This window comes from Babylonia areolata, chromosome 24, assembly GCF_041734735.1.
Source record: "Babylonia areolata isolate BAREFJ2019XMU chromosome 24, ASM4173473v1, whole genome shotgun sequence".
In the NCBI taxonomy this organism is placed as follows: Eukaryota; Metazoa; Mollusca; class Gastropoda; order Neogastropoda; family Buccinidae; genus Babylonia; species Babylonia areolata.
The window spans coordinates 10,036,611-10,049,110 of NC_134899.1; the positions used below are offsets into that span (position 1 = coordinate 10,036,611).

The 12,500-nt window shown below is 43.9% G+C and overlaps 1 protein-coding gene across 4 annotated transcripts in view; it reads left to right on the plus strand.

The window, feature by feature from the left end:
* LOC143299066 (uncharacterized) overlaps nucleotides 1-12,500 on the plus strand; it is a 283,702-nt gene that overhangs the window by 210,963 nt on the left and 60,239 nt on the right. For all 4 annotated transcript variants that reach the window (XM_076612165.1, XM_076612168.1, XM_076612169.1 and 1 more), the window contains 3 exons: nucleotides 5,821-6,068; nucleotides 7,990-8,071; nucleotides 9,519-9,740. In XM_076612165.1, the coding sequence (XP_076468280.1) occupies nucleotides 5,821-6,068; nucleotides 7,990-8,071; nucleotides 9,519-9,740 (552 nt within the window). The remainder of the gene's footprint in view (nucleotides 1-5,820; nucleotides 6,069-7,989; nucleotides 8,072-9,518; nucleotides 9,741-12,500) is intronic.

Consider the following 12,500-nt stretch of genomic DNA (forward strand, 5'->3'; position numbering starts at 1 on the left):
GAGAGAGAGAGAGAGAGAGAGAGAGAGAGAGAGAGAGAGAGAAATAAGCCGATACCAAGTAAGAAATATAGTTTTGAACTAACTGTGCGTGTGTGTGTGTACACGTGTGCACGTGCGTGCATGTGCGTGTGCGTTCGTGTGTGCGTACATGTATGCGTGTATGTATGTATGTATGTATACCTGCGTGTGAGCATGTGTGTGAATGCCGTCCCAAGAGGAAGAAGTCAAAAGAGACGGACATCCTGACCGTGTAAACTTTCTCTCATCTCAGTGAGATGGGACAACCCTTCATTGACGAGCGTACTCGTCGGCAGCACTGAAGAGGTTAAAAAAAACAAAAAACCAAGGATAAAAATGTTCGCATAGAAAAGATGTACATAGAAACAACGGGAATACCCCCCCACGCCCCCCACCCCCCCCCCCCCCCAAAATTGTCGTAATTTAGATATACACAGAGAATAGGATGTATGCACAGGGACAAGGTGGGGACTGGAAAAAGAAAAGGTTGTTCATCATTTCCAGGCAATACGTTTTCCTTTACGAGGGAACTACAAAGATAGTTGTTTGAGGAAAGGGGGCGGGGGAGGGGGTAATATAGCTTCAAGCATGGACTTTTTTTCTTCTTCTTTTCTCTCTCTCTCTCTCTCTCTCTCTCTCTCTCTCTCTCTCTCTCTCTCTCTCTCTTTTTGCATTAAGTTTTATAATAACCCATGCCGCTTTAGATTCAATTTGCTAATGTCATCCAGAAATGAAACTGTATTGTGCAATGTGGCGTTATACATTTACAATGCCTTAAAGCGACTACGTATTGCTATAACTTAGATCATAATATCAACATAGATTGTCAAATATAACAAGCATCTTAAGTGTAAATGTTAAACAATGTGTTTTTGAAAAGTGTTTGTGTGATTGATATAATTGTGACTTACCCCTTCAGTAAGGGGCTTAGGCCTAAATCTGAATAAACAATTTCGTATTCGTATTCGTATTCTCTTTTTTTGCGAGGTACATTTCTGACACACAATTTACTGGGACGGTATCGGTTTGAGAATGCACTTTTCTGGAGCCTGCAAATCATATTAGCAAGCAGTGCAAGCACTTCTGCTGGAAACTGAGGTGCATCATCAGTGTGAAGATAATGCGTTCTGAAGCAGGGAATAGCTGTGCTCCTTAGAAGTGAATAAATGATATGTTGTTCAGGGAATGCAATATCACGCGCCAGTAAACATCACAAGTTGTCCTACGCCGTCACTTTATAACCCCCCAACACACACACACACACACACACACACGCGCGCGCGCGCACACACACACACACACACACACACACACACATATATATATATATATACATACACCCCCCACCCCCCTTTCTTACGCTTTAACTCTCTCCATACGAACGGCGAAAGAGACGACGTTAACAGCGTTTCACCCCAATCACCACCATCAAAATATTGCAAGCGGAAGGCTCTTATACTGAAGACGTGAATGTTGACAAAGAATACCACAATTCTGACGACGGAAGCTAAAGGTTGGGTCATTGAGACACCCACTGGACATCCGAGGGGTCTGTGTAGAGGAGAAGAGAGGACTGGCCGTACTGAGTGAGTTAAGACAACGTTGTGATAATTGAAAACGTGGTGTTGAGACTGTGCAGCGGAATCTGCCTTGAAGGGGAAGTGGTAGTCGTCAGTGGCAACATGTCTGCAGCAATTACTCTGCTTTAACTCACTCAGTACGGCCAGTCCTCTCTTCTCCTCTACACAGACCCCTCGGATGTCCCGTGGGTGTCTCAAATGACCCAACCTTTAGCTTCCGTCGTCAGAATTGTGGTATTCTTTGTTAACGTTCACGTCTTCAGTATAAGAGCCTTCCGCTTGCAATATTTTGATGGAGGTAATTGGGGTGAAACGATGTTCACGTCTTCTCTTTCGCCGTTCGTATGGAGACAGTTAAAAAAAAAAAAAGCAAACAAAACAACAACAACAACAACAGCATATGTGATAGTCAGTCGTGTCCGACTATGACTACAGAACAGCAGAGGAGGCAACTGCTGTTCCGACTATTTGGGCTAGAATTTGATATAGCGGAGAGTGTCTTGCCCAAGTTACATCCCCACTCTCTGGGCCAAGAGGGTTTTAGGACAGTCGGCGTTGGGATGGTTCCCCAAAGGCCAACTAGCCCACAAGGCTGCAGCACTAAGAGCCAGTGCAATTTTGCCTCCTAGTTTGAGAGTCATAGTCCTTCACAAAAGACAAAGCTGTAAATGATTTCCCATTGACTGGAGAAACCATTGACAACAACAATAACAACATGATGATGATGATGATTTTGCGATTCCCTCAGTTTTTGGATGGGGATAAAAAAAAAACCCACTAAAAACAAACAAACAAACAAACAAACAAACAAAAACAAACAAAAACAACAACAACAAAAACCAAAAAAAACAAACCCAAAACACACAAACCGTATCAAACACAAATGCTTATCTCGCGTCATTTTAGAGAGTATCGCTGGATCAAAAATGAAGGCAACTTTATTATCTCCGAAGAGGAATTTACAAGAAATAATTATGTGTATAGAATACCATGTTGAAGAAAGCTGTCTTTTCGTCTGTCTGTCTGTCTGTATGGCTGTGTCTTACGCAAACACACACACACACACACACACACACACACACACACACACACACACACACACACACACACACACACACACAGGAGAGAGAGAGAGATTATTCTTTCAAATTTTGATTGTGAAATACCATCAAGACACAACTTGTGGGCCTACACTCACGCATGACAAAGATCGTTATTAATTTGTGATTATCACCCCCCCCCCCCCCCCCACCCCCCACACACACCTCCTCACTCCCAGCATGAGCTTTCTTGTTGTCGTTCTGAACAAGAGTGATGAACTCAGTGATCTGTCGATGAATTATGTAAACCACTTATACTATTGGTGTTGTAAATGCATTCAATGGAAATATGCCGGGAGTTGATAGGCCGGGTTTTAAACTCTCTCTCTCTCCCTCTGTGTGTGTGTGTGTGTGTGTGTGTGTGTGTGTGTGTGTGTGTGTGTGTGTGTGTGTGTGTGTGTGTGTGTGTGTGTGTGTGTGTGTGTGTGTGTGGAAGAGAGAGAGAGGGGGTGGGGGTGGGGAGTGTGGAGAGCAGGGCTGACGTCTCTTAAAGGTAAGATGATGATGATGATGATATATTACTGTTGAGCATTCACCTTCTTTTACCTATGCCTGTCAACTATAATCACTTGGGAATGTCTCTCTTCGCTGTTTGACTGACTTCCCGAAACCAAACTCAAATAATAACGATCACCAAAAGCAAAGCAGCTTGGATACAATCAATGAACCACGAGGCTCGTTCTCATGACTCCAGTGCGTCAGCGAGTCCAACCTGAAGTTATCTGAACGCAAGGAGTCCCTGGTTTGAATTCCTGGCACTTTTCGAAACAGTGAATCGACGGGCGCAATAGCCGAGTGGTTAAAGCGTTGGACTTTCAATCTGAGGGTCCCGGGTTCGAATCACGGTGACGGCGCCTGGTGGGTTAAGGGTGGAGATTTTTACGATCTCCCAGGTCAACATATGTGCAGACCTGCTAGTGCCTGAACCCCCTTCGTGTGTATATGCAAGCAGAAGATCAAATACGCACGTTAAAGATCCTGTAATCCATGTCAGCGTTCGGTGGGTTATGGAAACAAGAACATACCCAGCATGCACACCCCCGAAAGCGGAGTATGGCTGCCTACATGGCGGGGTAAAAACGGTCATACACGTAAAATCCCACTCGTGTGCATACGAGTGAACGTGGGAGTTGCAGCCCACGAACGCAGAAGAAGAAGAAGAAGAAGAAGAAGAAGAAACAGTGAATCGATGTGGTTATTTTTGGTTCTCCTCGTCTCTTGACTCGGTACCTACAGAGTTGTCGGAACAAGCAGACATTGCAGAACAGGTAGATCGATAACACCGGGGATTCCGCATTGACGGACTAGGGTGCTGGATTCCGCTGGATGCCACATGTACACCTGATCATATTTGATTATTTATCTATTGATCTATTTATTTGTTTGTTTATCATCTATTTATCTATCTTTTTGTTATTCACAAATCAGATTCGAAGGAATGTTTAACAGTCTGAAATCTTACCACTGCTACTACAGAATTACAGAATACTTGATTATCTCAACAAGAGAAATTCATATGTGCTGAAAAACAGAAAAAACAATGCAAGAAAATCACAGTCATTCAGCATGTATATAGATAAACCATATTAAGATGTCAACCTAGGGCAAACCATCATTACAGTCAATAATCACAGAAGACAACAACAACAGAAACCCTTAAAAAGTAATTCAGGGTACACCATACATATACTATCACAGCCATACACATGCAGTAATAATCACAGTTAAAGGATAGACATGACAGTATACTAAAAGTTGACACAGACATATAATAACAGTATGCAATTCACAGTACTTTGAGTTAAGATGTCATATTCCACGCACATACACTCTGGCATTCATTTTCAGTCATACATCTGATTATCAATTACTGTTATTCAATAGCTGGATTGACGTTGGAATAAAGCTGCATTTGGTTCTGTTTGCTTTAACTCACTCAGTACGGCCAGTCCTCTCTTCTCCTCTACACAAACCCCTCGGATGTCCAGTGGGTGTCTCAATGACCCAACCTTTAGCTTCCGTCGTCAGAATTGTGGTATTCTTTGTCAACATTCACGTCTTCAGTATAAGAGCCTTTGCTTGCAATATTTTGATGATGGTAATTGGGGTGAAACGCTGTTAACGTCGTCTCTTTCGCCGTTCGTATGGAGAGAGTTAAATTTTGGAATACAGAAACGTTTGCCTGAAGGTAGGAGTTGATAATTATTTGCCAGTGCATGGCCGTTGTCGCTTGAAATGCATGTGGCTTCCTGTCGAACTCTGACATTGCACAAATCACACAAACTGTCCTGTCTCACACCCACAACCTTACTGCACACATTCACAATCTTGGTTAGCGCATTCTTATTCTTCACACCGAGACCTCCATACCAGCATATAAAAAAAATGTTGAAACAGATTCGACAATGCATCTGTGAAATCCTACTAGTATAAAGTACTACTTCTACTACTAACACTACTACTATTACCACCACCACCACTGGCACCACAACAACAACCCCCACTTTCTCTGTTCAGGGAGAAAATAAAGGGGGGAAAACACAAGAAGAAGAAACAAACCTGACAAGGATGTCTTTTACCAAGCGCTACTCACTTGGATGGGTGACCGCCTGGGAACATCGGGTGCTGCTGGCATTCCTTTTAAGGCCCAACACTCGGCTTAAATCACAGATTGACATCAGTTTATATTTGGGCCAACAGCAAAGTGAGAGCTGTATTATCAATGGTTTCTCCAGTCAATGGGAAACCATTTATAACTTAGTCTTTTGTGAAGGACTATGACTCTCAAACTCTCAAAATTGCACTGGCTCTTAGTGTTGCAGCCTTGTGGGCTAGTTGGCCTTTGGGAACCATCCCAACGCCGACTGTCCTAAAACCCTCTCTTGGCCGAGAGAGTGGGGATGTAACTTGGGCAAGACACTCTCCACTATAATCAAATTCTAGCCCAAATAGTCGGAACAGCAGTTGCCTCCTCTGTTGTTCTGATGGTCATAGTCGGACACGACAGACTATCATATATATAATTATACTCACTTCTCCAACCTCCTCCTCCTCCTTATTAATCCTGCTAGAAAGCTTAACACCCAGCTTCACCCTCCTTCACCTTCCTTGTGATGTTGCAGACCACCACCAGCAGCAGCCTCGGCCCCCCTCGGGCCCCCGAGCAGCACTGCAGGGAGGCCTCAAGTCGGGCCATCCCCCGGACGTGGTGTCCACCTCTGCGCGGGGCCCGCGTGCCCAGGAGGTGGCCCGCCTGGAGTCGCTCTGCGAGGCCCGAACCAAGGAGCTGGGCCTGGCCCGCGCTCAGCTCCGCTCCGGGGTTCAGGCCTTCGACGCCATGGCCTGTCTCCTGAACTACTGCACCACTGAGGTGAGAGAGAGAGAGAGAGAGAGAGAGAGGGGGGGGGGGGGGATTCAAAATTCAAAAACTTTATTACTCAAGGATAAAGATTTTAGGCATTGCCTAGTCTTCCAACCTGTCCTTGTGGCAACAAAAACAGTAACGATAAGACACAACAATAATAACAATAGTAAATACTACCACTACCACTACTACTACTACTACTACTACTACTAATGATGATGAGAGAGAGAGAGAGAGAGAGGGAGAGAGAGAGAGGGGAGAGAGAGAGAGACAGACAGACAGACAGAGAGAGCAGACGTAGGCAGAGACAAAGAGAGACAGACAGACAAACAGACAGAGATAGAGAGAACAGACGCAGACAGACAAAGAGAGAGACAGACAGACAGACAGACAGAGAGAGCAGACGTAGACAGAGACAAAGAGAGAGAGAGAGACAGACAGACAGACAGACAGAGAGAGAGATAACAGAGAGAGCAGATGTAGACAGAGACAAAGAGAGAGAGGGAGAGAGAGAGAGAGAGAACGAATTTTTAAGAAGGTAAAGGAGTAAACAGAATGTGTTTGCTTTCCATCTTCTGGGCAAGGAAGTTAACGATGAAGAGAAAAATGGGAAAGAAAAAAAAAGAATGAAAAGTGAGTCAAATTCACAACCGCAACATCAAAATTACACAACGTACGGACAAACATAAGTGTAAATATTTATGTACACTGCACAATATGCAGATGTTATAGATATTTATGCGCAATGCGAGAGACAGACAGACAGACACATAGACACAGAGAGAGACAGGGGTAGAGACAGAGACTGTTTGTTTACTTTAATCTCTTACCCGGTTGCTGGATGTAACTGACGGGCGCAATAGCCGAATGGTTAAAGCGTTGGACTTTCAATCTGAGGGTCCCGGGTTCGAATCTCGGTGACGGCGCCTGGTGGGTAAAGGGTGGAGATTTTTCCGGTCTCCCAGGTCAACATATGTGCAGACATGCTAGTGCCTGAACCCCCGTCGTGTGTATACGCAAGCAAAAGATCAAATACGCACGTTAAAGATCCTGTAATCCATGTCAGCGTTCGGTGGGTTATGGAAACAAGTACACACCCAGCATGCACACCCCCGAAAGCGGAGTATGGCTGCCTACATGGCGGGGTAAAAACGGTCATACACGTAAAAGCCCACTCGTGTACATACGAGTGAACGTGGGAGTTGCAGCCCACGAACAAAGAAGAAGAAGATGGATGTAACAGCTCCCCGAAAAGTTCATGTTTCTTGACGCTTAATAATTATTAAGCAAACCAACCTTGAGTTAGCTCATTTCTCTCTTCACGCAGAAGCATTCTGTCAACTGCTACTGCACTGCCAAAAGCGCCTGTTTACAAGTTCGCTTTTCCGGTGAGCCATAATTATTATACATAAGAACACGGTCATAATCCCATGTCATTTTCTGGTGAAAAAAAACCCAATAACAAACCAACAACAAACACACACAGAGACACACACACAGACACACACACACACACACACACACACACACACACAACACCACCCTCAAATCATGAGATATTATGTTCTGGTTTGGTTTTTCACTCTCTGTGCCTGGCCTTATCCGAACCTGTTTATTTCATTTTTTTATTTTTTTCTTCTTTTCTTTTTCCTTTTTTTGTCCTGTCCTTTTTTTTACATTATAATTATTATTTATTTATTTATTTATTTATTTATTTATTTATTTATTTATTTATTTGTGTAAGCTTATTTATTATTTATTCACCCTTTTTTTCCCCCCCTCAAGGCCTGACTAAGTGCGTTGGGTTGCGCTGCTGGTCAGGCATCTGCTTGGCAGATGTGGTGTAGCGTATATGGATTTGTCCGAACGCAGTGACGCCTCCTTGAGCTACTGATACTGAAACTGAAACTGAAACTGTCCATTTTAGCTGGACGCCTTTTCCTGCCCTGTGATATCGGCCAAACTGAAGAAGGCCACAGACACACTGGGCCAACAGCAGCAGAGTCTGGGTGAGTAAGCATCTCTGTTGTTCAGTGTATATATATATATATATATATATATATATATATATATATATATATATATATATATATATATATATAGTATTTTAATGATGACGTGATGTTCTTCAGTAAACTGGCTATGGTTAAAGAGTAACGTAAACGATCAGAATGAAACCACTCTGTTTAAAGCAGACACACACACACACACACACACACACACACACACACACACACACACACACACACACACACACACACACACACACACACACACACACACACACAAGAATAGAAAAAAAAAAACAAAACACCCAACTTAATAAACACACACCTGGCTTCTTTTTCGTGAGCTACGTACCTACTGCACACGATACCTCGGCTTTACTGTCTAATCCGAAAGACTAGCACCCACACACACCACTCAAGATCTAGTGGGAGGGACGGGGAGGGGGGGGGAAGGTAAGGGAGGGCGGGGGGGGGGGGGGGGGGGAGAGAAAATCCCCCTCCCAAGCCACCACCCCTACCCTGGCCCGTGGTGGTCTCGAACCCGAGGTCACTCGCTTCGTAACTTGGGCACACACATACCACTACGCCACCGTTTCCCATTACGAATGCTACTGGTGACCACTGTAATATGCGGTGTTGGCAGCATTCAAGACTAAACCCAGATTTTTTTTTTTTTTTACGAAGATAAAGGGGAGCAGATTAGGGGGGGGGGGGGAGATGATTATCCTGCCGCCTCCCCCCCCCCCCAGGCCCCCCTCCGCCCCCCCCGCCCCCCCCCCCAAAAAAAAAAAAAAAAAAAATCAAGGTAAGGAACACGTGATGAGTGACACAATCGGGGACATTAAACGACTCTTTTCCAAAGGTGGATAAATCGATTGATTGAAGGATTGATTGATTTGTTTGTTTATTTCATTTTTGTGTGTGAACCAAGAGAAGACCTTTATTCATTCATTCATTCAATTTTTGTTTGTGGGATGTAGACCAGCTGAACTAGGAGAAGACATTCATTCATTCATATATTTATTCATTCGTTCGTTCGTTCGTTCATTCATTCATTTTTTCATTCATTCATTTATTTATTTATTTATTCATTCATTTCATTTCAGTTGTGTGTGTGTGTGATGCAGACCAGCTGAACTAGAAGACATTCACTCACTCATTCATTCAGTTTATCTATTTATTTATTTCAATTGTGTGTGTGTGTGTGATGCAGACCAGCTGAACTAGAAGACATTCATTCATTCATTCAGTTTATCTATTTATTCATTTCAGTTTTGTTGTGTGTGTGTGTGTGTGTGTGTGTGATGCAGACCAGCTGAACTAGAAGATATTCATTCATTCATTCAGTTTATCTATTTATTCATTTCAATTTTGTTGTTGTGTGTGTGTGTGTGTGTGCGTGTGTGTGTGTGTGTGTGTGTGTGTGTGTGTGTGTGTGTGATTGCAGACCAGCTGACCCAGGAGAAGAGCGTGGCGGAGCAGCAGCTCCAGGAGACCCGGGCCGCCCGGGACGCGGCGCGCCAGGAGGTGGAGCAGCTGAGGGAGGAGATGCGGACGGCCGCGGACACGCACGGCGCCGCGCAGCAGCGGCTGCAGGAGGAGCAGGCTGCCGCCCTCAGGGCCCTGAGGGAGGAGATCAGCTCGCAGCATCAGGACACGCTGCAGAAAAGTCAGTTGTTGTTGTTGTTTTTTTGTTTTTGTTTTTTTTTTAAACAACTGAGAAAACGGTCATGGCAACAACAAACAAGAGAGGCAAGGCCTTCAAGACTCGCTGGTGATAAATTAAGTCCCCTAGCATTAATTACAGAGTAATTTCCCTTTTTTTTTCTTTTTTTTTTTTTACTATCTGCACCAAAACGTTTGCAAAAATAAAAATAAAAATTCCATGCTTAGCAAAAGAAGTTCCTGTTTGAACAAAAAAATGATAATAATGACTGCTCTTGTTGTTGTGTCAGAATAAGAGGTCAAAGTGCCAAGTTTAGAGAATACAAAAAATATAAATATAACAGTAAATGCAGTTTGCGTATAATTAGGCTTCTTTTTTTTTTCTTTTTTTTTTTTTTTGGTGCCCATCCCAGAGGTGCAATATTGTTTTAATCAAGATGACTGGAAAGAACTGAATTTTTCCTATTTTTATGCCAAATTTGGTGTCAACTGACAAAGTAGTTGCAGAGAAAATGTCAATGTTAAAGTTTACCACGGACACACACACACACACACACACACACACAGAGACAACCGAACACCGGGCTAAAACATAGACTCACTTTGTTTACACAAGTGAGTCAAAAAGCTAAAAGAGTTAATATGAATGAATGTGGATTTGCCACATACATTTTATGTTGTGTTCTGTTCTTTTTTCTTCTTTTTTTTTTAAATTTTTTTTCCCTTTGCAACCAGATAATGTCCACGAACAGCAATAAACTTCTTCTTCTTCTGCGTTCGTGGGCTGCAACTCCCACGTTCACTCGCACGCATGTACACGAGTGGGCTTTTACGTGCATGACCGTTTTTACCCCGCCATGTAGGCAGTCATACTCCGCTTTCGGGGGTGTGCATACTGGGTATGTTCTTGCTTCCAGAACCCACCGAACACCGACATGGATTACAGGATCTTTAACGTGCGTATTTGATCTTCTGCATGCGTTTACACACGAAGGGGGTTCAGGCACTAGCAGGTCTGCACATATGTTGACCTGGGAGATCGGAAAAATCTCCACCCTTTACCCACCAGGCGCCGTCACCGTGATTCGAACCCGGGACCCTCAGATTGACAGTCCAACGCTTTAACCACTCGGCAATTGCGCCCGTCGACAGCAATAAACATTTCCCTTCACAGATATACATTTCTTTTAACCAGTTCAAATTTTCTTCGCCTAAACCGATAACTATTGAGCAGGACCAGGACCAGACCACGAAAACCCTGTTATAATGAACAAACACCCCTTCTTTTGACCACCACCACGTATTTGTAGATATCATTTCTGAACAAAACTGGGAAGGTGGTGGAGGTCAGATAGGAATGAAAGAACGAACAGAAGTATACTGGTGACGACGAAAAAAAATTGACCTCGAAAAATGTCAGTATGTATGTAGATGCATTAGTAATGGTGTGGTCAATACTCTCTCAGCGCTCACTTCTTCTCGTATCCATGTCAAGGCCTGGTCTATATCTGCTTCTCCAAGCTTCCAGTGTAAATGGAGTGACTGACTGGGTTTTTTCTTTTCTTTTATTTATTTTTTTATATGCAAACCAAGGACATTCTTCTGATGATGACCATTCCATCAACTGCAAAAAGAAAAAGCAACCAGAACACAAACATAAGTGATGATAAACTTTTTTGTTGTTGTTGTTGTTGTTGTATTTTTCATTTATTAACCCCCTGAAAACGCGTGGGCTGCAATAACTCCCTCATTCACTTGTATGTACACGGGTGGGGCTTTTTACATGTATGACCGTTTTTACCCCCCCCCCCCCCCCGCCGTCTGGGCAGTCATACCAAACAACTGATTTATTAAGTAAGACCCCATGCCCCCGAAAACGGAGTATGGCTGCCTAGATGGCGGGGGTTAAAAAGTGTCATACACGTAAAAGCCCACCACCCCTGTGTACGAGTGAAGGTGGGAGTTGCAGCCCACGAACGAAGAGGAAGAAGAAGATTCATTTATTTTGTTTTATTTTATTTTATTTTATTTTATTTTTTGAGCGTCAAATGCGTTCGGATAAGACAAAATCAGCATTCGGCTTTACACACCACATCTCCTGCTAGGTATAATATGTATGACAGTCAGTCGTGTTCGACTACGACCATCAGAACAGCAGAGGACGTAACTGCTATCCCGATCATTATGGGCTAGAATTTGATCATAGTGGAGAGTGTCTTGCCCAAGTTACATCCCCCACTCTCTCGGCCAGGAGGGTTTTAGGACAGTCGGTGCTGGGGATGACGGGCGCAATAGCCCGAGTGGTTAAATCGTTGGACTGTCAATCTGAGGGTCCCGGGTTCGAATCACGGTGATGGCGCCTGGTGGGTAAAAGGTGGAAATTTTTACGATCTCCCAGGTCAACATATGTGCAGACCTGCTAGTGCCTGAACCCCCTTCGTGTGTATATGCAAGCAGAAGATCAAATACGCACGTTAAAGATCCTGTAATCCATGTCAGCGTTCGGTGGGTTATGGAAACAAGAACATACCCAGCATGCACACCCCCGAAAACGGAGTATGGCTGCCTACCTGGCGGGGTAAAAACGGTCATACACGTAAAAGCCCACTCGTGTGCATACGAGTGAACGTGGGAGTTGCAGCCTACGAACGCAGAAGAAGAAGAAGAAGGTGCTGGGGATGGTTCCCAAATGCCAACTAGCCCCCACAAGGCTGCAGCACTAAGAACCAGTGCAACTTTTCCTCCTAGTTTGAGAGTCAGTAGT